Source organism: Plectropomus leopardus, chromosome 18 (genome assembly GCF_026936395.1).
Source record: "Plectropomus leopardus strain MGB_pleo_1.0 chromosome 18, ASM2693639v1, whole genome shotgun sequence".
NCBI lineage: Eukaryota > Metazoa > Chordata > Actinopteri > Perciformes > Serranidae > Plectropomus > Plectropomus leopardus.
Genome location: NC_142193.1, coordinates 31,668,001 through 31,695,119, shown reverse-complemented (window position 1 = coordinate 31,695,119; position 27,119 = coordinate 31,668,001). Strand labels below are relative to the sequence as shown.

The 27,119-nt window shown below is 40.6% G+C and overlaps 1 protein-coding gene across 3 annotated transcripts in view; it reads right to left on the bottom strand.

Annotated features, from left to right (window-relative positions):
• LOC121956683 (vesicle-fusing ATPase) overlaps positions 1-27,119 on the bottom strand; it is a 39,893-nt gene that overhangs the window by 6,959 nt on the left and 5,815 nt on the right. For 2 of the 3 annotated variants that reach the window (XM_088069318.1, XM_042505040.2), the window contains exons 2-17: positions 18,317-18,334; positions 13,793-13,878; positions 11,352-11,451; positions 10,705-10,744; positions 9,459-9,625; positions 9,246-9,353; positions 8,456-8,531; positions 7,470-7,625; positions 5,872-6,071; positions 5,628-5,793; positions 4,356-4,430; positions 3,090-3,277; positions 2,316-2,411; positions 1,673-1,829; positions 1,275-1,408; positions 544-690 (exon numbers count right to left, since the gene is read on the bottom strand). In XM_088069318.1, the coding sequence (XP_087925444.1) occupies positions 544-690; positions 1,275-1,408; positions 1,673-1,829; positions 2,316-2,411; positions 3,090-3,277; positions 4,356-4,430; positions 5,628-5,793; positions 5,872-6,071; positions 7,470-7,625; positions 8,456-8,531; positions 9,246-9,353; positions 9,459-9,625; positions 10,705-10,744; positions 11,352-11,451; positions 13,793-13,878; positions 18,317-18,334 (1,914 nt within the window). The remainder of the gene's footprint in view (positions 1-543; positions 691-1,274; positions 1,409-1,672; positions 1,830-2,315; positions 2,412-3,089; positions 3,278-4,355; positions 4,431-5,627; positions 5,794-5,871; positions 6,072-7,469; positions 7,626-8,455; positions 8,532-9,245; positions 9,354-9,458; positions 9,626-10,704; positions 10,745-11,351; positions 11,452-13,792; positions 13,879-18,316; positions 18,335-27,119) is intronic. The other variant, XM_088069319.1, reaches the window with a different exon arrangement.

Here is a 27,119-nt window from a genome sequence, read left to right as displayed (position 1 = left end):
TGGAAAATTCTTACAATCCTAGAAATGTTCTAAAACCCTAAATAAATGTTGTGAAATCCTAGAAACATCCTATAATGCTCGAAATGTCCTAAAATCCGACAAATTTCCTAAAGTCTTTGAAATTTCCTAAAATCTGAAAAATATCCTAACATCCTAAAGCCGCTCTAATATCGCCGTAATTTCTTCGTCTCGGATCAGAGTGAAGAAGATCTCGGTCTCTTCCTCCGTCCTCACACACCGAGCCGTGTTTTGGAGGATGTCACGTGACTTCGTTTTTCTTCTTTTTTGGGTTTTCATCCATAAAGTTGCATCACCGCCGCCCGCTGTTACACATCGTACGAGCTTTAAAGGCGAAAAAAAAGTGTTTCTTTTGCAGTTTTGCCAAATCTGAAATTTCACCTCATGCCAGCGTGAAAACTTTTGCAGTAAACGGGAGTTTTTTTCCTGAAATTGACGTGTGTTTCCATTAGGCGTATTTCGTATTCGCAATTTCAATTTGTGGCGTTAATGGAAACCCGCCTAGTAAGAATGATGACCTCTGACCTTTGGCGGAGCTTTCTTCAGCAGCACCAGCAGAGCCTGGAGCACCAGGTTGGAGAAACGAGGCCCGATGGGGACGTAGTCCAGCAGACGCTCGATGTCGTCCACCACCACGCAGCTGAGCTGAGACTTGTAGGCGTCGTCAAAGACCTGAGACGGAGGACAAAGAGACGGGGGGACGGCTGATGAGGACATGGACAAAGGACAGACAACAGCCGGTGTCTAACCCTCTGAAACCTGCGTGTACTGACCTGATTCAAAGACATAAGAAGAAGGAAATGAGTAATTTTACAAGAAATGACCCAAAGTCTTACCAAGAAATAAAAAAAGAAATGACAAATAAAGAAAAAAGCAAACAAGGAAATGAAATGACCCCTAAAGAAGCACAGAAATAGATTTCAAATACATAACTTTAATAATTCTGAATACTGTTTTCAGGCTTTTTTTAAAAATGAAATTCAGAATAATTTTCTTTCTCTCTTTCTCATCACCTTTTATTATTTTTTGCAGTTTGCGGGACATTTCTCGGGACAAGTTGCTCATTGCCTTTTTGCCGTGTTTTTTCCAAATAAATCAAACCAATCTGCTCGCGCTTCAGAGGTTTGAAATGCTTGTGAAAGGTGTCTGAGTGCAGCACAAGAAAAGTGATGAGGATCCAGGTTTCAAAGGGTTAAATGAAAAATGCCTCTCTTTTTGCCGACACGCTCGAAGGGTTAACCCTCGGCAGCACGTACCTTTTTGATTGCCTGGCACTTGGAGATCTCTGAGTGTCCAATCATCTTGTCCGGAGAGCAGATCTTAATGAAGGGGAACTGCGAGTCCTCTGCAATCTTCGCCGCCAGGGCCGTCTTTCCACTGTGGGGGGGTCCTGAGACATAAATGTAGTCCAGATTGTGTATTTGAATGTAATCAGTGAATTTGCAGCTCAGCTCCTACAATAAGTCTAAAATACACTGTGGAAACTAAATAGTTACATTCAGACTGTTCAGGTCCAAAAATGCTCCATTGAAACCCATTCAAACTGACATTTTTGATCCCACAGCCATCAGAGCAGAAAAACAGGACTTGTATTATTTCTGGGTGTCATTCTGGGCTTTTGACTCTGAATTTGTCATTTTGACGGGTTGTTTACCTTCCAGCAGCACAGCCACCAGCGGCGTGCGGTCACTGTTCTTGGTCTGCTGCACCAGCAGCTCGCCGTCATCCAGCACGTGAGTCACCGGGTCGCCCCACTTGATGATGCCGTTCATGATGTAGCTGGAGTAATCCTCCTGGTTCGTACCAAACGCCTGCAGAGCAACAGGAGAGAGTCAGGAGCAGCAGGATTACACTGTACTCCTAAAGCCTGAGGAGGCCTGAGGAGGCCTGAGGGGACCTGAGGGGACCTGAGGGGACCTGAGGGGACCTGAGGAGATCTGAGGAGGCCTGAGGAGGCCTGAGGAGACCTGAGGAGACCTGAGGAGACCTGAGGAGCCCTGAGGAGGCCTGAGGGGACCTGAGGGGACCTGAGGAGGCCTGAGGAGGCCTGAGGGGACCTGAGGGGACCTGAGGGGACCTGAGGAGATCTGAGGAGGCCTGAGGAGACCTGAGGAGACCTGAGGAGGCCTGAGGAGCCCTGAGGAGGCCTGAGGGGACCTGAGGGGACCTGAGGAGGCCTGAGGAGGCCTGAGGGGACCTGAGGGGACCTGAGGGGACCTGAGGAGGCCTGAGGAGACCTGAGGAGACCTGAGGAGCCCTGAGGAGATCTGAAAGACCTGAGGAGACCTGGTACGTACTGGTTTAATGTCGTTGTTGAGGGACCCCATGAAGTCGTCTCTGGTGACCTGCAGCTTCTCGGCTCGCTCCATGTCCACCTCCACTGTGGACGTGGCCTGGACGAGAAGAGACACATATAACTGCATCAAAACAATGTCAGCTTTAACGGAAACTCCACCAATTAAAGAGACCGAGTTCAGTTTATTATAATATTAATAATAAGAATTTTAATCTTTTTTTATATAGTACTTTTAAGCTTAAGCACAAAGTGCTTCTCAGATTTAAAGATTTACACAATTAAAATAATATAGAAATAAAATCAGAAACTCATGTAGCGAGAGTAGTTTGTAAGATAGTGAATCTTGTGTGTATTGTTTTTTAATGTTATGAATATGTTTTTTTAAAAACAAGAAGGTGACTCAGCCTGAGTGCCCTGCTGTTGTAGTTGTATTAAAAAAAAAAAAAAAAAAGTATTATTATTAATCATATATTATTATTTTTGAAAAAGAAAAAACACACAAAAATCTAAAAATAAAAAAAATAAAAAAAATAAAATAAAAAACTACTAAATAAGAAGACAGAACATCAAAAAAAAAGAAATTGACTGAACTGGTGATTTTATTTTTTTGTGAATATTATTCACAAAATTAAAAAAATAATTAATTTAAAAAAAAACACACATCACATTGGACACATCTCTTGACTTCTCGCTGCAGAACATCCCAGCCCTCATGTGAGAATATTTGCTCTGTGTGTGTGTGTGTGTGTGTGTGTGTGTGTGTGTGTGTGAGGACCTTGATGTGTCGGTTCATGGCGGTGGACTGGGCGGCCCTGACCAGCCCCTCCAGCTCGGCGCCGCTGTAGTTCTTGGTCTCTGCCGCCAGCTCCAGGATGTTGACGTCGGCGGCGAGCAGGTTGAAATTTCGCATCTTGTTGGTGTGGATGGTGAGGATCTGCACACGGCCCTTCTCATCAGGCAGACCTGGAGGAGAGACGAGGAGGACGCAGAGAGGGAGAGAGGAGAAGATGGACGGAAAAGAGCGGTGGAAAAAATGTGAGAGAACAGAAGGAGAGAGGGAAGGATGGAGAGACAGAGGAGGAAATCAACATGAAAGAGAAAATTAGGAATGTGACACGAATACGAAAGTCCCTGTTCAACTCCACGCTGATTTATTGGCACCATGTTGTGATTAAAAACATAACATATATGTATATGAATGTAGGAATGCTTATACATATATAATATTTCTATTCTATTACTATTATTATACAGATAAGATTTTTTCATTATTTATTTCTGTGATTTTTTTTGTAAATTTTATTAATATTATTTATTTCTGTGAGTTTGTTTTTCCTTCTTCTTTTTAAAATTGATCAATTAATGTGAAATTATATGACATCACAGGTCACTCTACGCAGCTGGGCTGAGTAAGGGAGGGGTTTTTTTTTTTCTTTTTTTTGATTGTTAATGAGCACAATGTATGAGATACGGCTGCATATACGTGATCTGATATACTAATTGTTAACTAAAGAAAAATGTGATCATAAAAAACATAATGCTAAACAGTACAAACAGTGAATACATAAAAAGTAAAATACATACTACAGGAAATGAAAGTAGTACACTTACTGTATTGTATTTCAGTATTACGATAAAAAGGTGTTAAAACTGAAAAGGTCAGAACATTTAAGTATCTTGGTTTTACTTTTGATCAAAACTTGTCATCCAAACCATTCAATGTAAACCGTGTTTCCAAGGAATAAATCCTGTTCTTCCCTCCAGGTAAAGAAACACTTGATGTCAGCAACATTTTGACCGTTTTTGGACTGCGGTGATTTTTTTTCTACTTGCCTTTTCCACCACAAAAAAACAACCTTTTCACTTCTAGCGTTCATGTTTGTTGCGAATGTCGTAATTACGGCTGCACAACTGGGAAGTACAATATTTCTGAGGAGCACATGAAGGCAGCAATTTCTGTGTCATCTGACTCATTTTAAAATAAAAGACTTGAAACTGAACAGAAAGGCAGAGAGAGGAAGAAGTCCCGTTAAACACTCACTGATTTCCATCTTGACCTCAAACCTGCCGGGCCTCATCAGAGCGTCATCGATCAGGTCGGGCCTGTTGGTCATTCCTGCAGAGAAAAGAGGAAAAACAGACTGAGAGGGAGGAAGGAGGGCGGACGCAGAATCAAACGAACATTATTTAACCCTTAAAAACTGTTTTCTTGCACAGTTTTTAGATGCCATTTGTAAGTATTTAAACCTTTCAAATAGGGCTGGGTGATATGGAATAAAGTTTTATCACAATATTTTTTTATCAGTCGATATTGATATATATCACAATATACATCAAATCACTGTTTCTGTCGAGCTTAAAGGTTCCTTTGACTCCTCAGTGAGATATGAAGATATCATCAGGTTCATTTTGGTTTAAATATTTATTTTCTGTCAGACATTGAACATGACAAATATACTGTAGAACAGCATCACCAGCTGGAGGACCTATTCTACTAAAACTCACAGAGAGCCAGTTACTAAAATGTCCTCCCAGCAAAGGTCCGAGCCTCAAACCTAAAATCAATATCACCATTAACTGAACATTTTACTTCACGATTATATTATATATATTATATTGTATAAAAATGAAAAGCTCCATCTGAAACAAACTTCAGGTAAATTGAAGCACATTGTGCTGATAATAGTCCAACCTCTCCTGACTGCAGGACTCTGACTTCAGCTTCTGTCAAACTTCTGTGCTATTAATCATTTTACTCAGGAATTAAAAACTTTTGAGTCGGCCTACTTCTCCTATAGCTGCCAACTGCCTGCCGACATTCACAGTTAGAGAAAGGCTGAAAATAAGCTCATGTGCTTGTGGCCCCGGGCCCCCAAAACATTACATCTGCCCCTGGTAATAATAATGAGAGCTCAGCGCGAGCGGCCGGATGAGACACGGAGCGATATAACACCTTTCATTTATAAAATGCAGCACAAAGTGCTGCACATGTGAGAGCGCTAAAAATAATAATAAAAATATATATAATTATAAATGAATAAAAATAAATAAATAAAGAAAAGAAAACAAACAAGATATAAGAATTAAAAAATTAAAATATACGGAGATAAGTATGACAAGAAGATGATTACAAAAAATACAATAAAATAAAATTTAAAAATAAAAAAATAATAATTAAATATTCCTACTCATCTTACCCAGATGATAATGTAAAAGGACTACTACTCTAAATGCACTGCGTGTACACATATACTGACTTTGTACATGTATACACATGCCTACACATTCATATAGTATTCATATAAATACTGACCGATGACCAGGATGTTGTTCAGCTGCTCCACGCCGTCGATCTTGGACAGCAGCTGGTTGACCACGGTGTCGTGCACGCCCGTGCTGCTGGCGCCCGTTCCTCTCTGCTTGCAGATGGCGTCCAGCTCATCGAAGATGATGATGTGGAGGCCGCTGTTGGCTCCCAGCTGCAGAGAGGTCGGGTTTAGAAAGGATGAATTTGGTTGTTACAGAATATATAGAAAAGCACGCCGAGCGTCTCTCACCCTCTTCTGCTCTTCCTCTGCATCGGCGAACAGTTTGCGGATGTTGGCCTCAGACTCTCCCACGTACTTGTTGAGGATCTCGGGGCCGTTGACGACCTTTGGCTCGCGGGCGTTGAGCATCTTTCCGATCTGCCGGGCCATCAGTGTTTTACCACAACCAGGAGGCCCAAACAGCAGGATGCCCTTCACGTGCTTACACCCTGAAACGAGGAAGAGGGGACGAGGAGGAGGAGGAGGAGGAGAGGAAGATGAAACGTGCAATAAGAATCAGAGAGGAGAGAGAGAAAGGAAGGAGACAGGAGAGGAAAAGATGTATTCATGTTGTAAAATGGTTTAGTGCTCAAAGCCAGCGGGAAAAGAAAGCAGATTAATAAAATGAATCATAACAGCGATGAATTTATTGTCTTACTCTGTGTGTGTGTGTGTGTGTGTGTGTGTGTCTCTGCTGCACTGCGACTAACCCTGTTTCCTCCATTACATTACTGAATATTACATTCTGCCGCCGGCGGGAATACGCCGCACCCGCAGAGTCAGGTTATGCAAAACAAATGTTTAAACCAGAAAATAAAATCAGTTTTTTCTCTATAATCACGTTCACAGACGAAAGGAAAGAACCTGCATTACTTATATGTCAGCGAGCAGCGGTGGAAGAAGTATTCAGAGCCGTTACTTCAGTAAAAGTATTAAAACCACAATGTGAAAATACTGTTACAAGTTAAAGTCCTGCACTGAAAATGAAAAAAATGAAAAAAACAAGGAAAAAAAACCAACCAAAAATAATTTAATTAAACAAATAGAAAAACATCCCTAAACCCCCAAGTTATTACAAAAATAATAAAAACACCTGAAACTTTAAGATTAAAAAAAGGAGAAAACCCTAGCACTAAAAAATATTTTTTTTAAAAAGGACAAAAAATATCAATAAAAAATAGAAAAAAAACAACTTCAAAAGTTAAAATAAATAAATAAAAATGAATGAAAAAGGAAGTAAAAAAAGACACCCAGAAATTACTCTAACAAGAAGAAGAATTAACATCCAAAAAAACTCAAAATTATAAACAAAAATGAAAATAATACCCCATAGAATTAAAAACTATTTTAAAAAATAGAATAAGATTTTTCATCAAAATACTTATTAAAGTTATTTTTTTGTGAACCAATTGATTACTCAAGTAATGTTTTCAAACCCTTCTTATCTATTTATGCAAAATCTTAATCATAAGTGACTAAAGCTGCAAAAATAAATGTAGTAAATGTAGTGGAGTAAAAGTATAAAGTGGCACCCTCAAACCCCTAAATTATAAAAAGAAAAAAAACTTCCAAATTATAAATTATACATATATATACATTCTAAGCTAATCTAAATAAATAATAATAAAAAGCAAAATTTCAAAAGTAAAAAAAGAAACAAGAAGAAGAAACACACCAAAAACTTCATACTTAAATACAGTGCTTGAGTAAATGTACTTAGTTACATTCCACCACTGTATATGAGGACAGAGAAATTTTAAATTTCATGTAATGACAGCTCGTAAAGGGCAGGTTAAAGGGCAGGTTAAAGGACGGCGGAAGGAGTGAAAACAACGCGAGTGTCTCACCCATCTGCTCCACGATGTCCGGAGGGAAGACTCGGGATGCAAAGGCTCTGCGGAAAATGTCAGAGAATTCCCGGTCCAGACCTCCGATTCCCATCTTCTCAAAGTTCCAGTCGGGGTTGATGATTGTCTGTCGTGCCTCCTTAGTCTTTGCCTTTCCTGTTGAAACAGACAAGAGAAACACACACAAAAAAGTTCCTTATTTCAAGAAAACTGGGATTTCAAATGAGCTCAATGAAACATTAAAACTCCTAACATTAACGTTTGGACTTTAAATCTTTCCTGGGCTTTTTCTCAGCTGCTGGTAATCTGAGGAGGACCACACATCAGTGAGAAAACACTTTAATGTGTTTTTACCGCCATCGTGTGGAGGAAAGTGATACAGGAGCGCTGCACGCAGCTGCCTGAGTTTACATGAAATGATGAATGTTTTTCAAATAAAGAAATTTATCTAAAATAATAAGTAAATAAATAAATAAATATATTCACTTTTAAATACTTCATGCTGCACTTAACCTAAATTTAAAATTATGCCAAGAAAAACAGAGAAAAAGAAGTTCTGACCAAATATATATTTAAAGTCTAGATCCTTAGGTCATTAAACTTCCAAAACCTGAGAAAATTGGTTTGATTTATTTTTGAAAACATGGGAAAAAGGCAATGAGCAAGTTGGCAACAAGAAGTTTCCCCTTAAATTGCAAAACAGCAGAAAATGACCTAAAAATTAGCTGTAGGTGATGATTGGATATTTAAAAAAAAAAAAAAAAAAAGTAAAAAGGAAGTTGCTCACTGCCTTGTCCCAATGCTTTTGAAAGAAATCAAGCTAATTTAGTAAACAACAAGAAATGTCTGTCAATTTGCAAAAAAATGTAAAAGGTGAGGAGGAAATGACCTGAAATTAGCTGGAGGTGATAATTAGATATTACTTAAATCAAGCTAATTTGCTCTGGTTTTCAAAGGGTTAAGGTCCTGAGAAATTAGGAGCATACCGACTAGTGTGAGGGAGGAGCTCTCGGCCTTCTCAAAAATCACCTGGCTGTTTCCCACCATCAGCCCGCAGTCGATCTGTCACAGGAAACACAGAAACAGTCTGCACTCAGCGAACATTCAGACTTTTATTCATTCGCCTCCAACATTACAAAATGATCCGTGTGTGTTTTTAGACCTGTGATCATTTCTGCAGCCGATGACTCAGATACGGTTCATCATATACGAGGCCGTCTGCTGAAATATGTCCTGATCAAAGCATCAGCTGAGGACTCGTGTTAACATGCAGAACATGAATGCACTGTGGCCCTAAAACGTGCACGGTGCATGTGTTTGTGCAATAGCATACTTTTGCTTGATTTATTATTTTTTAGATTAACCGCCTTTTTACATACATTTATATGTATAGATGAATATAATTTAAACCGTTTTTTTTACCTCAGTAATGTGCATAAATAAATAATGATGCGATAAAGCGGGGCGGGAAGCTCTTCTGTTCTGCGGTGACGGCAGCTGTCAGGCGGATGTTTATGAGGATGGAGATGATGCTTAAACGTGAGATTAATGATTCACGGCGCTGCAGCAGTGTGTGGTAAACATATGGCGGGTTATTGATCAGAGTTTGCTCCTGTGACGCTGAGCTCACCTTGATTTCAGGTGATTTCTGGAGCTCAACATTTCTCTGATGTGTTTTAATGAGAGTTTAATTACAGAGCGGCTACTGTGCGGCGGTGCGGTTCACAGGAGATGCGCTGAGGGGAGATCGGCTGTTTGAAGCCGCGCTCAGGTTACCTTCTGTTTCTTTCCCGAGGCCGGCTCGCCTTTGAGGATGCTGGCGTCCATGGCCTCGATGTCTTTCACCACCAAACCAAACAGCTTGTCGCAGAAGCTGAAGACGAGCTGAGACGAGAGAGAAAAAAAATGAAACAACCTGCGGAGCGGCGTCAGAGCAAAACACGAAGCAAAATGTGTGTGTCTGACACTGTGAGGAGTGTGAGTGTGAACCTGCTGGGTGACGGAGAAGGCCTGGTTGTTGAACTGCTGGATGAACTCGGCGGCCATCTTGTCCGAGTCGTAGGGGGAGGAGTCTGTACTCTTCTTCTGCAGGAAGTCGATTTCGATCGTCATGGCGCCGATGCACTGCTTGGACTTGTCAAAGTTGTAGTTGGCAACTGAAAGGACAGACGGGAAAAAAATCAGTAAACGCAACATCTTGGATCAGACGAGCACGCTTTCGAGATCCTAAAGTCCGTCAGCTCATCGATCCCAAACTGAAAACTTTGTGCAATAGTGAGACACAAACCGTCTCATTTAAATCTAAATTAAGACGATGATGGACCCTAAATCGGTGGGGGAACACACTGCTGTTATCATACATGATACCCACATCAGCCCGGTCTGCTCGCACAAGTATTTGTATAAACTCGGACGACACCTTCAGCTGGAAGGTCCACGTCGAAAGTCTGTGTAATCGTTTCCAGCAGAGACTTTGCTTCATACGCAGCGTGGACCAGAGGGTCACGGTTTTCGGCCCGCCTCACACAGCGCGCGTCAGAAGTGCGTGACTTCGCCTAACTGCAGCGTGTTTCAGGCTTGTGGTGTTCAGACATGCAGCGTTGTTGCAACGTTGCTGCTGCGTCGCTGCCTGCAGATACGAGTACTGTATTTCCATATTTGTGAGCACAAATTTCTCTGATTCATGAAGTCGTGCAGCTCCTGCACAACGCGCTCCTGATGTGTTCCCGACGTGTTCCCGACGTGTTCCCGACGTGTTCCCGACGTGTTCCCGACGTGTTCCCGACGTGTTCCCGACGTGTTCCCGACGTGTTCCTGACACGCTCCTGACATGCGCCGTGTGAAAGGGGCCTTATTTTATCCGGCCGTTCTGGAGAGCTTGATCAGATACCGGCAGTCAGCATAGTGTGGAAACTTAACTGTGCAGCTCAAAATGAACACAATTGTTCATCTAGTGCATTCAGCCATGACGGTGATGGGGAGGACTGAACACCGGACCCTCAGGTCCGTACACGAGCAGTCTGTACAAGGCCCAGAGGACAGCGACTGACCCGTCTTATGTCCTCTGCTCAGAATATGAGCTCTTGTCTTCTGGCAGACAAGACAGAGTCCCCCACTGCAACCTCAATCTTTTTATAATGTTTTAAAGAAAAAGCAACAGTAAATAGGGCCGGCAGGGCTCGATTGTTCTGTCAGCAGAGTTAATAACCAACATTTAAATTGTCAAATGGCGTACCTTCAACCTCCTGGCCAATGGACAGACCGGCCCATTTCCTCTACAGGAGAGAAGTAGAAAGAGAGGCAAGTAAAAAGGTGAGAAAAGAGATTAAAAAAGCGAGATAAGCAGCGAGAGAGATACTGAAGTTAACAGCTTTGACCCAAAATTAAAATTCATTCATTATCTACTCACACTAATGCAGATGAAAAGAAACGTTTGTATCAGGAAAAAAAACACAAAAAAACAAACATGCATCACAGCTCCAACACTCGGAGCCACCGGCTAAAACAAGGCTAAAAACATGACGACAGTGACGTTTTTCAAAACAAGTTGGCATGTCGGGGCTTCAGGACACTTGGATCCTGCTCACTATTTGCCTCAATTGTTTGGGAGATGAGTGCGACGCCTTTTCACCGTGAAAAACCGTCAGTGTTTTTGTGAACTATAAAACTTCAGCCGACTTTCCATCGGCATGAGGGGGAGGAGATAATGACCGAATTTTCATTTCTGGGTGAACTATCCCTTTAAGGTACGAGAGGTAAGTAAACAGAGAAAAGTTTTAAGGGATAAGTAAAGAGAAATGAGGAAAATGTGTGTGTGTGTGTGTGTGTGTGTGTGTGTGTGTGTGTGTGTGTGTGTGTGTGTGTGTGTGTGTGTGTGTGTACCTGCGGCAGACTGAAGGCGATGCTCCCAGGTGCCACAGTGTGATGGGTCTTCACTGTAAACACATACTTGTGGTTGGGCGTGGTCTTCACAGTCACATGTCTGCAGACACAGGACACAGGTGGTTATTAACCCCTTAGGGGCCACTCTATCATCACACACACTCGCATCGCTCTGCGCACAAAATGGGCTTTTCAAAATCAGTTTCTAAAAAATATTTGACATTAATATGGTTTTCTACTTTCATTGAGGTTTTTTTTAACCAGCGTCAGTCCTAATCATAAATATCAACTATGCATTAATTTTCAGAATTTTAATCCTTTAAATGCCAGGTTTTTTGATGGAAAGCCCCCACAAAAAATGAATTATTTTCAATATGCTACAGGCAAAGTAGATTTTCTTAGCCGCTACATTGACTGTGACAGGTCACCTAGTGGAAATAGCATGTATTTCCTCCATATGCCAAATATGGTCAAAATGACCTCATCAGGTGGAAAATAGTCAAAATGACAAATTCAGAGTCAAAAGCCCAGAATGACACCCAGAAATAATACAAGTCCTGTTTTTCTGCTCTGATGGCTGTGGGATCAAAAATGTCAGTTTGAATGGGTTTCAATGGAGCATTTTTGGACCTGAACAGTCTGAATGTAACTATTTAGTTTCCACAGTGTATTTTAGACTTATTGTAGGAGCTGAGCTGCAAATTCACTGATTACACTCAAATACACAATCTGGACTACATTTAGGACACATGCATCAACACACACACAGTTATCACAACATGGAGAGTGAAAATGAAAATATGCCAAACGGTTCCTAAGAGTTAAGAAATCACATCTCAATAATGCCCCTGTGAAACAGGCTAATTACACACTGCTGCATGACCTCCACACACACTGACAGTGTTTCCCTCTCAGCTTCTGGGATATGACCTGACGGACTGTAAAATGTCCTCGGGTCTGGGATTTCTCTGCAGAATATTTGACTTTTTTTTAAGCTGTCTTGATTTTGCAACAAACAGCAGACAAAGTTCGCAAAGAGCAGTCCAACATAATAAGAGTGAGTGTTACTCATGTTTCCTCTGTTTCAACAAGCGTTTGTTACCTTTCGAAGTTTAAGTCAAACCATCTTTTAATGTCGTTGCATAGGAATGAATCACATGACGTCACTGCAGTAATTAACGCCTTCACTTCCAACATTCATGTCACCTTGTTGCTAGGCGACGACAGACACTTGTTTGAGTCGTGACTTTAGAAAATTACAGTATCTCGCAGCAGATAATCTGCATACACTCATCACCAGAAAATGTCATTTCCACCTGAGTAAAGAGCTGTTCCTGAGTGAGGCGAGCGCACAGCCTCCTGCTGGTGGCGGTGACATCACCACCGCTCGGTGGCACTGAATGATAACGGCGAGGCTGCAGTTGCCATGGCAGTAAAATGTAGGACAAACTTAGATAACATGTTTATTTTGAGATCTGAAACCTGGCTTCCACTAAAACACGTCTGATGTGAGCTCTTATCAATTAATGTTTCACCTGATTCCTTTTTGTAAGCTTTTTATTTCCAGCTGTTTGATGCTTCGCTGCTGCAGCGAGCGTGTCGTGTCTCTGAAACTGTTGTTTGTCAGCAGCTCAACTCCATCATTTCTTTTTATGAGCGACACACAGAGACAAAAAGGCAGCAGGAACACGAGGACATCTGAACTGTCTCAGTGCTCATCATGCAAAACCAACTGGAGGAGCTTTAATTTCACAGAGGCACAAAAAGTGCTGACAAGGACAAAATAATGCAGACTGAAAAAAAAGAAAAGAAGGGGTGTGTGTAGCTGTCTGCAGCAGATTCTGATTTTCTCTATGCTATTTCTCATCCAATCATTAACGGATGGCTGAAAAGGGCCAACAAGCAAGTTGGCAAGAGATATTCTGCAAATTGCAAGAAATAAGGAAAATATGACAGGAAAACGAACTGAATATTAGTTAAAAACGACAGAAAAGAGAGACGGAGAGAGAAAAATATTTGACAATAATTTTTCTAAAGCAATTATTTAATTTTAATTATATTTTTAAAGTTAACTGCATTTTTTTTTTGCATTTTTTCCAAAGACGTTTTCTTGTTTAATTGTATTATAACTATTTTTTCGTTATTGGTTTTTCTTTTTTTCATGTGCTAATTTTCCAGTAACTTTCTTTTACCTTTTTACTAACTGCTTGCTAATGTTGGGTGGCTTCTTGTGAAGTTGTTCATTGCCTCACATGTTTCTGATCTGAGACTGAGCCTCTTCACTCAGGTTTCAGCTAAAAAACTGTGATAATCACACAGTGGAAGTCCTGCAGCCTGAGTGATGGCTGAGAAGGTGGACGAATGATAAAATGATTGGAGACGGCCGGCCGTGTGCCTGCATTGACAGGCGCGTTGATGAAGAGGCGATAATGACTACTCACTGTCCGGACTGCAGATCCTTCTCGCTCACCACGGCGCAGTTAGTCAGCGACAGCTCATCCGTCGGGCATCGCGCCGCTTGCATGGTCTGCAAAGACAGAGAGGAGGAGAAAAAGAGCAATGTTTAACCCTTAGGGACTGTTTGGTGCATTTCACCCACTTTTTATACTTCATTTCATGGTCATTTTGTACTCTTTGGTTCCAAAAATCATAAAACCCAACAATCTAGTTGAGCCGCAGCTCCCGTGTGCCGTGAGGTAAAATTACTGTTTTTGTTAATGGAGTCTGGCGGCTTTGAAGAGAGTGATATAATCACTTCAAAGAGATAAAACAGCACGGTGAAGCCATGAAAAAATTGAATGCACTTTTCATTTTTTATTTTTTGATAATCGTGTGTGTGTTCATGCTTATGTCATAATTGTAATCCAGGCCCACGCTGCCTTATTCTCATTTCAGCGTGACTGGAGAGTCTCTGCAGAACGGCCCTCTCTGCAGCACCAGAGAAGAAGAAAGGTGCGAATATTCAGCCGCAGGGCTCAGCAGATCGAGAAATTCCAATACACATCCCTGCAGCCTGAACTGGTAACCATGGTAACTGCATTAAGCAATCACACAGAGCCCGTGACGATAAACCTGAAATTACTGCCGGCTGGAGGTGTCCCTCCGAGGCAGCAAAGGTTAATCTGACACGCGATTCAACTGTTTTGTTAACCCTTTGAAACCTGGAAGGACTGGCTTTGTTGTACATGTAAAAAACAAAAAAGGGCAAAAACAAAACTGAAATTACCTGGAAATAAAAATAAATAAATTAAAATAAAATAAACAAACCAAAAAAGAGTTTAAAAAAAACAAGCAGGGGAGATGCCAGAAATTTAGAGACCTCTTTTTCTCTCTCTTTTGCTTCTGTTTTGTTTCCTTGTTTGTTCACTTCTGTCTTACTATGTTTTTTAACCTTGGATTATATTTATCACTGCTGATTTGTCATACTTGTATATTTTTGTGTTTCTTTCCTGATGATCGAACCCTAACCCCGCCCAAAATCACCCAGAGTACACCGGGCTTAACTCACAGTGTCGTGTTTTTGTGCAGGATCTGTTCATCTATAAAGATGACACGTAAACAAACTTAAAGCATCGTCACGGCAACAAGCAAAGTTGCAGCCTCAGCATCAAAACAGCACACAGACGCTTTTCAGCAGCCAAACTGTCTGCTCATCAGGAGCCACAGACCGAGAACAAAAACTGTTTCACAGATGAAACTCCAGATCCAGATCACGGCCAAAAAACTCCAGTAACCAACCGATGTTTCGCTTAATCACCATTTCAAATTTCAGCCAAATCCAGAAACTACAGCAAGTCGAGTTAATGACCTGCCTGCTGGCTGCAGCTCTACTAACAAGGTGTTCAATCCGTCTTTTTATCCTTTTATCCTTTTACAGCCAGCAGGATGAATTTTAATAATTTTTTCCTTTTTTCTTTTTCCATCGGTACTTGAGCCACCTGTTGATTCTCATAAATCAGCACTCACATGGAAACAAGGATTTAAAGAAGAGGAAGAAACGTGAAGACAGATATGAGAGCGCTGTGGTTTTGTTCTGCTCTGTGTTTGTGCGCCGGAGAAGACGCAGACAGTGGGTGTCCGGAGCTAATGGAGACAAACAGGTGGGAACACTGCAGTGCTGGCTCTCTGCCCACGTCACCTGCTCTCTGTAGTCTGAGCAGACAGAGGTGAGACAGAGCGAGACCGCCGTGTCAGAGGACGGAAAGGGGACGCTCGCCCAGAGCAAATACCACGTCTTCCCCTTTCTTATCTTTAGTCGGATTAATTTTTTTATTAAGAGGATTTCATCATGAAATTCAGATCATTTATCGAGTACATTTCTTACTATTTTTTTGGCCATGTCTTCTTAACGTAGGTCTAAAAGGGTTAACAGAAAGTCTTTTAAATGTTTCGCTTCCATAGAAATTTTTAAAAAATAAGTCACAGTTTCCTGTCGACCCCATGACACAAATTACTCTAAGACTAAAATAAATCATTTATGAAGAGTTATGCGATGCACTAACTCCGACTTTGACGTTGATGGTGTATCATGCAGACGCAACAGGTGGCATTTGGTGGATCTGATCCTGGAATTACTGTAAAAGTGGCGATATTTGGGATAAAAACGAGCTGTTTATGCTCTGTTTTGGTCTCCACCAGCTCTGAGGTAAACATTAAGCTCTTGTGTTTACCTTACTAATGTCTCATAATGCTTCTTGGTGCTGTGCAGATAATTTACAAGGCTCTTTTTTTCGGAAACAGCTGTAGCTAAACAGAAAATCTGATGAGAGTGAACCAAAACAGTAAAGTCAGTAGCTGAAAGACGCTACAACGCTCTGCAAAGCTGAGGGACCCTGCAGACTCAGCTGATAGTTTTATCAACATGGAGCCCTTTTATTATCACTCATGCTATAACTGATCCATCATCAATACTAAAGCATTGATTAGTGCAGCTTTAACGTTGTAAAACCAGTAAATTTATTATGGACTGTCCACTGACTGAAACACTTGTTAGAATAAGACGATTCTCTCTGAATTGTCTCTGAACATGTGGACATAAATATAACTGCTCAAACTGCAGCACATCAAAAATAATCCTGTATTTCTCATATATTATATATTACACATCATCAGTGCTTATATGCATCAGGACAATGATCTCCTGGCACGTATGAGAACAAAATATACATTTCATACTTCAGAAAGGTTGTGTTCATCGCTACTCTGACGAGTTCAAATACTCCAAAGTGTTCACAGTGTTTGCAAAACATAGTAAAAAAGAAGAAAACTCATTTTCTGATGGAAAGGGCGTGAGCTGCAAACGTCCTCTCGTGGAGCACAAAACAAATGTGAAACATGATGAGAAACATTTTATGGTTGATGGAGACGGGAAGTATTGCTTTCAGCAGGGACATTAAAGTGGCAAACAAAAATCAATCTGGATGACAGACAGGGCCCTAAAGAGCCAAAGTGTCGTGAAATACTTGATATATAAATGCATGATAGCCATGTTTATCTGCAGGCTGCATCCCATGGAGGATTTCCCAGAAAGCATCTGGGTAACCCAGAAAACAGCGAAAATAATGTGGTTTATTTAAAGCTCAGAGCGACGACGTTTCATGAGTGTGCTGCACTCGTGATCTAGTTAGAAGCATAACTATACGGTTAATATTGTTTTTTACTGTTTTAAACCTGGATCAGCATCAGTTTTCTTTTGCTGCGTTCAGACGCCTTTCACAAGCTATTTAACCCTTCGAAACCCGAGCAGGGGAAAAAGGCAACGTGGGAATAAATGTCCCACAAATTAGGAAAAAAATCAGTAAAATGTCACAAGAAAATTACCTATTTTTTTTTTTTTTAAAGAAACAAAAATATGAAAATGTCCAGAAAACAATAGTTACAATTACTATAATTTTAATTTTGAGATTATGTTAATACATACACATTAACATAATACATATACATTTGAGCACTTTTTGGGTTATTTTCCCTGTTCTTACTTCTCTTTTTGGTGCTTATTTTCAGGTAATTTATAACTTTTTTTTAAACTAATTTCTTGATATTCTGATATATTTTTATATGTAACGTTGGACATAACTACCATATTACACAATACATATGACCAATCATTGACTTTAGGATTTTAGGACATTTTTCAGAGTTTAGGACATTAATCAGATTTTTGGATATTTCTCGAATTTTAGGACGTTTTTTTGATTTTAGGATATTTCTAGGATTTTTTGGACATTTTTGGGTTTCTAGAATAGGCTATTTCTAGGGTTTTATGACATTTCTCTGATTTTAGGACGTTTCTAGGATTTTTCGGACATTCCTGCCCGCCATGTTTATGCATTTATGACGTCAAGTCGACGGCTCAGTATTGTGATGTTGTTATCAATGCTAGTTTACCCGCCTGACGTGCTTAAAAGTTTGCATGCTTGCTGCAGCTAATAGATGCAGACGTCACGCAAACATCACAACTCGGGTATCATTGAAATTTTCGTAATCCCGATTTGGGAGTTCATGAGCTCATAACTCATAAATACGATATTTCTGAGGAACATGTGAAGGCAGCATTATATGTTAGCAAAACACAGCTAATGTGCTAACATACTGAGCGGGTCTAATCTGGATTCGGACTAGCTGCCGCATGAATCAAAATGGAACGCTCCTCACGGAACAAATCCATTTTGTTCAGGCCTTCAGAGACTACGCTCTCTGTGCGAGCTCTGGTGCGACAGGGGAGTCGATTAATGGATGCTAACGAGTTAGCGTTTCCATTCAGTCAGCACATGACACCAGCTTGACGTTGCAGCTCTCTGGGTTGCAACGGTGCCAGATAATCTAGATTCTACTCGTCCTGCAGCGAGGGGCTGAAAGCACTGACGCACGTCCTCTAAGAGAGCCACAGACAGCTGATACACTCCACAGGACGCGGAGGACGGCTGCTCGTTCTGAGAGTTGAACAGGTGTGTATCCATACATACCTTGAAAAATATTACCACCTTGTGGGCGCCAGCGAAGGCAAGCAGAGAGGAAGGACAGAAGAGAGTATTTGAGACGGGGGGACTCAGAGCAGCGAGCTGGGGCTGAGGGGGCCGAAGCCGTGGTGCATTCAAGGTGCATTTCTGTGTATGGATTCACTCATGCAGGTCGCACTCATATAATGAGGTCAGAGGGGATGGTGTGAGGAGCATGCAGGCCAGATTTGGGGTTTGTTCAGATTAAAAACCAAATTTCAACCAGAAAACACACTGCATGTTTCTGTCCTTTTGTTCATTTTTTTCCCAAATTTACACTTTATCGTGCTATAAATTATGCCCCAAATCTGGATGTGTTTGGAGGGTGTGAGCCGTATGCAGAGTGCCATGCCAAACATACACGGTTCTGTTGAACCAAACCGATCACCAGAGAAATGTGGCATTGTAGGTTTTTGCAAACGACTGATTTGTTACATTTGTAAGTTATTTCTTAGTGCAGAAATCTTCAACATTTTTCAAGCAAAGAAAAATGGTGGTCGCAGCAGCCCCAAACATGTTTCTAGGATTTTAGGACAGTTCCTGGACTTTAGGACATTTCTCAGATTTTAGGTCATTTCTAGGATGTGACAAGGTTTCTATGATTTCGGGACATTTTTTTGATTTTAGGATATTTCTCTGAATTTCAGGATATTACTCAGATTTTAGGGTGTTTCTAAGATTTTCAGTATATGTTTCAAGGATTTTAGGACATTTCTTGGATTTTACAAAAATTCTAGGATTTTCGGTCATTTCAAGGGATTTAGGATATTTTAAGATTTTTCTCTAAATTTAAGACAGTTCACAAATTTTGAGACATTTCTCAGATTTTAGGATATTCCTCAGATTTTATGATGTTAGAGTTTGGGACATGGGCTTTCAGGATTCTTCTTGGGTTTTAGGATGTTTATAGGATTTTAGAAAATTTCTCTGAATTTTAGATACTCTTAGATTTTTTTGGACGATTCAAGATTTTAGGACATTTTTTGGATTTTGGGACATTTCTCAAATTTTAGGACGTTTCTAGGAATTTAGGATATTTTAGGATGTTTCTAGGATTTTAAGACATTTATCAGACTTTACCATATTTCTTGTGTTTTGGGACGTTTAATGATGTTTCTCTGATTTTAGGACATTTCTATGAATCTTGGATATTCCAGGGATTTTTGGACTTTTCAAGGATTTTAGGACATTTCAATGCTTTCAGGACATTTCTTGGATTCTGAGACAGTTTACATTGTGGGACATTTCTAGGATTTTATGAAAGCACCTGTTAGGAGACGGGTTGGGGCGGTTCATGGGTCACAAAAGACGGGACTTTAAGGTACACTGTCAGCATGTTTCTTTCCCGAAACATAACTTGACGCACTTAACGTCATTCATGGGTGCTAATTCGTAGGATATCATACGAACCTATGGACGTCTCTTTGAATTGAGTCTTTAATAAAGTTTTGAATTGAACTGAATTGAATTGAACCGTATGAGAAAACGTTCTGATACGACACACATGAAACGCTCAAATGTAACGTATTTGTGGTTTGCTGAACGTACAATGCTAACATTTTCTCGTGGTGACTGTCTGGTTTGTCAGAAGGCGGGGACTCTTCCCCACAACAGAGACAAAGCGTCTCCTTGTGGTAAGAGACATGGACACCAGAGAAGAAACCGGCTGATTTCGCTCTCTGATGGATGAATGTTGTTGGTTAACGGATGAGATGGATGACAGGATGTGACCTTTACTGTGAAATGCCCGTATTTAACTCCACATTTCAGTCAATAAATAAGTCAATCATGGATATTACATTTGAAAATCCATCACTTCTTATTGAATCCCCGGTGCTGAGAGGAGGGCAGAGATTCACACCAGTGCCAGTCCGGTTATCGCTCTGCGTTGTGTTGTTTGGATTGTCAGCATTAGCCGGCATGCTCAAACAGGCAAAACATCACAGGTGGTGGAGCACAAAATACATTTTTACAACAAGTTTTTATCAAGTATTCATGTGAACATGAGTCGTCCTGCGTGGATTGCCTGTCTGACTTCCTGACTTTCTGAGCAGACCGGTGGGTAACTTTGCCTCGAGGAAGCTCTGAGCTGCCGCTGACAGCTCGTTAAACTCACGAAGATCAGCGACTTCCAGGAAAGCATCCTCAGACAAAACTATCAAAACGTGCAGGATGAAAAGTGCGTGAAATTTGCACAAAAAAAAAAGATTTTTCAGTTTCTAATCTTTGCGTCTCCCTCTCATGAGCCTGTACCACATCTGCTGTACGATCTCTATTTCTGCAATATTCATTATTCAGAGCGTCTCTCCTGTGTGAGCAGGGAGTGGCCGGATAGGATCTCCCCCGACTGGCTCTAAATATTCCTCTCTTTCTAAGCGGCTGTTAAATAATTCATCGTGCTGAGCCTCGGGGGCTGGGTCCAGTCACACGCCTGCAGTAGCTATCGATGGGTGGATGGCGACACAGCAGAGAGCGCTGTATCTGCCATATTCCCCACTGAGCTGGACTATAAAATTAATCCTTTTTTTTGGGGGGAGGGGGGGGGGGTGAAAAAAAGTAACAACATATAAACGGTCTCCAAAATAAAAACAGATTTCAGATTTTCTTCTCAGTTAGTTATTTTCTGCTTTCATCAAACAGTCCATGTTTCTGCTGCTTCAAACACACATTATTATATTTTTTGTCCTCATAATGAGAGTGGACGAGAGTTTTTATGCACGAGGGAAAGAAATAAAAGCCTGATGACGGTGTGAAACACTTAAGCTGACGCCTCCCATCCTCTGGACTCGGTTTGGTTTTGCGATGTTGCCACAGATTATCAGAAAAATCAATGTCTGACAAATTTGTTGCATTAACTTTGCTGCCAGTAAATTTGAAACCATTGTAGTCGAATTTTTCTTCCCAAGTGAATGAAATATGAGCTGAGCCGCCTGCTTTCCCCACTCTGAGCTGTGCTTCAGAATTTATACAATAACACGTATTAATACTACACGTTAGGTACAGACACAGTTTAAAAGCTCTTGATCTGATATTCAGCAGTTTGATTCAGATCATAAAAAGCCGAGTTACAAAGAATGAAACAAAGTGGGAGCTTTGGACCGGTTCCTCTTTGGCGCAGACGCTCAGTCGATCCTGCACTTTATGAAATTAATCAGCTGCCTCAAAGAGCCGACTCACTTTCTATTTAACTAAACCACACTGAGTCATTCCTCTGCAGCTTCTGTATCAAACCAAGAGGGTGTCAGGCACGCGGCGCTTTCCTGCTCCGCTGAGTCATTCAGGCGCTCTTCATCAACGTTAATTTAAAAAAAATTCAATAATTGGGGCATGGGGAGGCTCGGGTGGTAGAGTACGCGCCCTGCATACAGATACGAAGGGTCCGAGTCCGACTGTGGCCCTTTGCTGCATCGCATCTCCATTTCCTGTCATCTGTCGAGCTGTCCTATGAAAGAAAGGCCATAAAAGCTATAAAATAAAATAAATGAAAAAATAAAATAAGTAATTAAATGAATAAATGCCAAAATATTTAACTGAAACATAAATAAATATTTATCTAGCCATTTAAAGCCTTACAAAGCATAAATAAAGCACATGATCAGGTCTGTAGAGCAACTCGTTCCTCATCAAAACTGCATCGTAGCAGGAAAGTTTGGCCGTGATTTGTTTTTATTAAATGGATCATTAATAATCCAGACGTGTTTAACGTGCTGCAGCCGTGTTCAGCTCTGGAGCCACACTGGGTGAGTGAGCGATCATTCAAACACTGTAAAGTGCTTTTCAGTCTTCTGCTGTCACTTCCTGCTTAAAGCGTCGCCACGGTGATCGTGAGCAGAGAGACGAGGGAGCTTCACTTAGAGGCTCAGAGTTTACACATCGACCAAAAACCCAAAAAACACTGGAACTCCACCACTTTAACTCCAACTAAAGAAAAAGCAACACGAACCGACGGCGAGGAGCAGTGACGGCGGTTACATGCACACCAAGACTTCCTCCATTATATAAAAATATTTATTTGATTTTGATGGTATAAAGAGCATATTCTGTTTAAATATTAAAAATCAGGCAGTTTTATGGATTTATTATTTTCATATTGAGATGTGGGATATGCCGTTATTATTCGGGTTTTAGGAGCATTATTTGGACTTCAGGCTGGGCGACAAATCGATTTTATCAGTTAATGCAAATTTGTGGTTTAGGACGATTTTTAAATTTTCTCTTTAACTTCCTCTGCTGCATTAAGTTGATGTTTTTTGTTGTTGTTGTTGTTTGGTATGGTTTTAGTTTGTTAAGTTTTTGGGGTGTTTTTTCTTTTTAGAGTTGTTTGTTTTCTCAGTTTTTTTAAATATAAGTTTTTGGGTAATTTTTTTTTTAATGTTGAGCTTTTGGCAGTTTTTTTCCTTTTTCCTGTTTTCTAAGATTTTTCTGCATTTAATACTAAAGCATGATTGTCTGAAGTTTGTCTAAAGTTTTCAATGCAGGACTTGTACTTGAGTATTTTCACATTGTGGTTTCTACTTTTACTTAAGTAAAGGATCTGAATGGCCTTCCTCTGTTATTGTGTGTGTGTGTGTGTGTGTGTGTGTGTGTGTGTGTGTGTGCGTGCGTGCGTGCATGTGTGTGTGTATTGTGTTGTCTGGTTCACAGCAGAGTGCACCGCTTTCTAAAAATAGCTCCGGCTCAGAGCTCACGGAGGAAGGCCCCACAACGAGACAGCCGGGGATTAACCGTTACTCTCCCTCTCACACACACGTACACACGTACACACACGTACACACACATACAGTCCCACACACTCACTCACATACTAAACACTGATGCGTAATCGCTTCGCCTCAAGCCCCGCAGTTCTGTCGCATCAGGTCGAACCAATAATGGTAATGACTTAAATCATGCATTTTTAATTGCTATCTGGTAAATTTTAGAACTCAATCAGAGAGACTTTTTGCATGCTGTATTTTAATGATCTATACTATATGAGAAAAATACACAAAAATATAGTCTCAACAATAAGAATAGGCCTAAAAGACTGTTCTTTATTCATCAGATTAAAGGGTGGCTGTTTTTTTTATAATCCCCAAAGCGACAAATATTTTCTTTGAGCCTCTGAGTGAAAATGCACGAAGAGTTCGTCCCACATGATGAGCTCAAGCACCGTTTCTGTTTTTACAGTTTCTGGCTGTAATTATTGGTGTCATTTTGGCAACTGTTTGGCAGGCATGTGGGTTTGGAAGGCATATTTTCATTAAAAATATCCAAAATGACAAAATACACTGGATCTAATAATCTGTCCACACTTAAACTTGACTAAATGCAGTTAGATTTTGCCACTTTTAACAAAAGTACAGACTATTTTTCCAACTCTAATCAATTAAATGTTTAATGATAGCAGCTGTAAAGTGTTTGGTTTCTACTCAGCACTGTTTACGAACAATATTTTCAACATCAATATTCAGAATTTAAGTTTCAAAAAAAGGTGCCAGAGTGCATGAAAAAAACTATCCTCAAATCCTAGAAACGCTCCTGCTGAGAGGCAAAGAAAACGCTGCTGCCGCTGTAGATAAAATTGATAAAATTTGTTAAAAAAAAGAAAAAACAGTGAAAAGCCGCTCGGGTGTTTTGGAGTAAGCGATGAGCTCGTGGATGCAGAGGTAGTCTAACAGCCTGCGACCTCGCCGCTGCAGTCTGCTGCCTCCAAAATTGGGTGTGGGTGCGAAAACACAAGCGGGAGCAGAGAAACAAATAACAGCCTCCTGACAGAAAGCTGCAGAGGAAAAGACGGCTGAGCTACAGGGAGAATATGAGAGAGATAAAGCTATTAACGAGGAGCGAGGAGGAGGCGCGCGCACACACACACACACACACACACACACACACACACACACACACACACAGCTGCCATCTTTTGTAGCCCACTCTCTTGTTCCATCACACGAGTGGGCGTCCTTTCTCTCTTTTTTTCCACTTGCTGGTTGTGGGATTCAAAGCGCCCGAGCTTTTTCTATTGATTCTGACAAAATCACGTCGATGGTGTCGTCCTTGAAGCACAGCGAGCAGCTTCTGCTCGGAGAATAAATAACTGTTGACTGAAGGGAGCACCTGAAACCAACCGTCAGAGTGGTTTTTGCTGTGTCACATCTGCGACACGCAGCAAACAGAGTCCACAGAGTCGCTGGTTATTTTTCAGAGTAACACGTTCAGCGTCCTCGCTCTGACTGAGGTCTAATTCCTCCTAAGCTGTTTACCTCCGACTCTGTAAGGCAGTAAAACGAATATTTGTGTCCCAAGATGGAACTGCATGCCAGCAAAAAAGGGGTTAAAAATCACTTGATCAACTAAATGTTATGGAAACTACCAGTTTAACCCTTTGAAACCTGGATCCACATCAGTTTTCTTGTGCTATTAAAGTGTTTGACTCTTCCCAAGGGACTTTGGATGAATTTTGAACTAATTCTGGCATTTTTGCACTTTATTTATTAATTTGCACTGTCCCCTTTTAGAATAAACTAAAGCGAAACCTTTGAAAGCTGAGCAAACTGGTTCACTTTCTTTTAAAAATGACCTGAAATTTTGTTTAGAAAGAGAGAGTGAGAAATTAAGATAATAATAATAATAATAATGTCCAGAAAACTATATTGAGATTTGTTATAATAATAATAATAATAATAATAATAATAATAATAATAATAATAATAATAATAATAATAATAATAATAATAATAATAATAATGTTATTTTATTAATATTATTTATATATATGATTTATTTATTTTTTATTCTTTTTATTTTTTTACTTTTTTATTTATTTATTTTTACCTTTTTTTATACATTTTTTCTTGTCTTTATAGTGCTAAATTTCAGGTGCTTTTCTTGTTATAACTCATGAGTATGTTTTCTGAAAGGTTTCAGAGGGTTCATTTCTTGAAACTGGTAAAAAAAAATTTAAAAAAAAATGGTATCAATATTGATAAAAATTAACGATCGCCATCCCTCGACAAGATAGTATTAAATGTAGTTTATTCTGAGCTGAGACCTTCAAAAGCCCGGCGGAGAGTCAGTGAGAGCTGCAAACAGCCTCAGATCAGAGCAGGGAAACCACAGCGGTTCTTATTTTGGCATCAGAGATGAATCCTCGCTCTGCCTTCAGGGAAATCGTGCTGATTTCTGACGGGGTCAGACACAGGAAGTCAGTGCCAGAGGCTTGTCAACACGCACACACACGTCTCAGATTCACTGGCAGCAAAACGAGGAAAAACGGACGAGTATAACGACTGTGGAAAGGACTTCACCTGCTTTAAACGTGAGAATTACAAAACGGTTTCTCTCCCGGCAGCGTGGGGCGAACTGTCGATAAATCTAAATTTTCAACACCCAACCAACATCAGATTCACCCTTAAATTAACTTTTATCCCATCTTTTAACCCTTTGAAACTGCGGCGAATTAGCGTTACTTCTATCAAACACCTTGGAAGAAGGCAATGAGCAACTTAAGAAGAAATTACCAAGAAACTAGTAAAAAGTACCAAAAAATTCCATGAAACTAAGCACAAAAAAACTAAGTACGAAAACTTAACAATAAGTGAAAAAAATGCTAATAATTGTGATAAAATCATTTTAAAAATATAATTTTGATGATGCTAATAATTATAAATAAAGTCTTCTGTACGCTTATTTTTAAATATTTTTTTAATCTATCAATTTTATGCGATTCCTTGCCAAGTTGCTAATTGCCTCATTGAAATCAAACCAGTTTTTTCAGGGTTCAAAGTGTCGGGCGATAAAATGATACGATATCAGTCGCAATATGACTTTAACGTACGCTCTCATTCTCCGCCGGTGTCTCCGAATGTCTGCTCCACGCTCCACTTTCATTTTCCGCAGGTGTCTGTGACAGTGTCTCCGAATGTCCGCTCGATCTTATTTTTTGCCAGTGTCTCCACCAGTGTCTCCGAATGTCCACTCGCTCTCATTTTCAGCTGGTGTCTCCGAATGTCCGCTCCGCTCTCATTTTCAGCCGGTGTTTCTGCCGGTGTCTCCAAATGTCCGCTCGCTCTCATTTACTGCCGGTGTCTCCAAATGTCCATTCCGCTCTCATTTTCCGCCAGCGTCTCTGCCGGTGCCTGTAAATGTCCACTCCGCTCTCATTCTTCGGTTATCGGTATATTATCGGCCACAAGAAGCTTATGAGAAATTATCGGTTTATCGTATCGGTTGAAAAAATTATCATGGTGCATCACTGGTTCTGATATCTTCATGTCTCACTGAGGAGTCAAAGGGAACCTTTAAGTTTGACAGAAACAGTGATTTGATGTATATTGTGATATATATCGATATCGACTGATATGAAAAATATATAGTGATAAGACTTTTTTGCATATCGCCCAGCCCTAGTTAAAAGGTTAAAGTGCTTGAGAAAGACATCTGAATGCAGCACAAGAACACTGATGTCGAATCAGGTTTCAAAGGGTTAAAGCTGACGTTGAGTCTATGGTGGCGTCCGTCTGTGGACGCGTTTGTTTGGTCCTGACTTCTCCTGACAGGCTGCAGTACGCCCGGCGACACACGCTGCTGGGCGAGTCGGGGAGAAGGGTGTGTGTGTGTGTGTGTGTGTGTGTGTGTGTGTGTGTGTGTGTGTCAGCAGCTGAACAACACGCCGTCGGACACTTTTGACTCATGCATGATGACCACAAGGACGAATGCACCATCAAACACACGTGACACGTTATTCTAATCTTCAGTTTCGTGCTGCAGAATCTGCTCTGAGCTCAACACG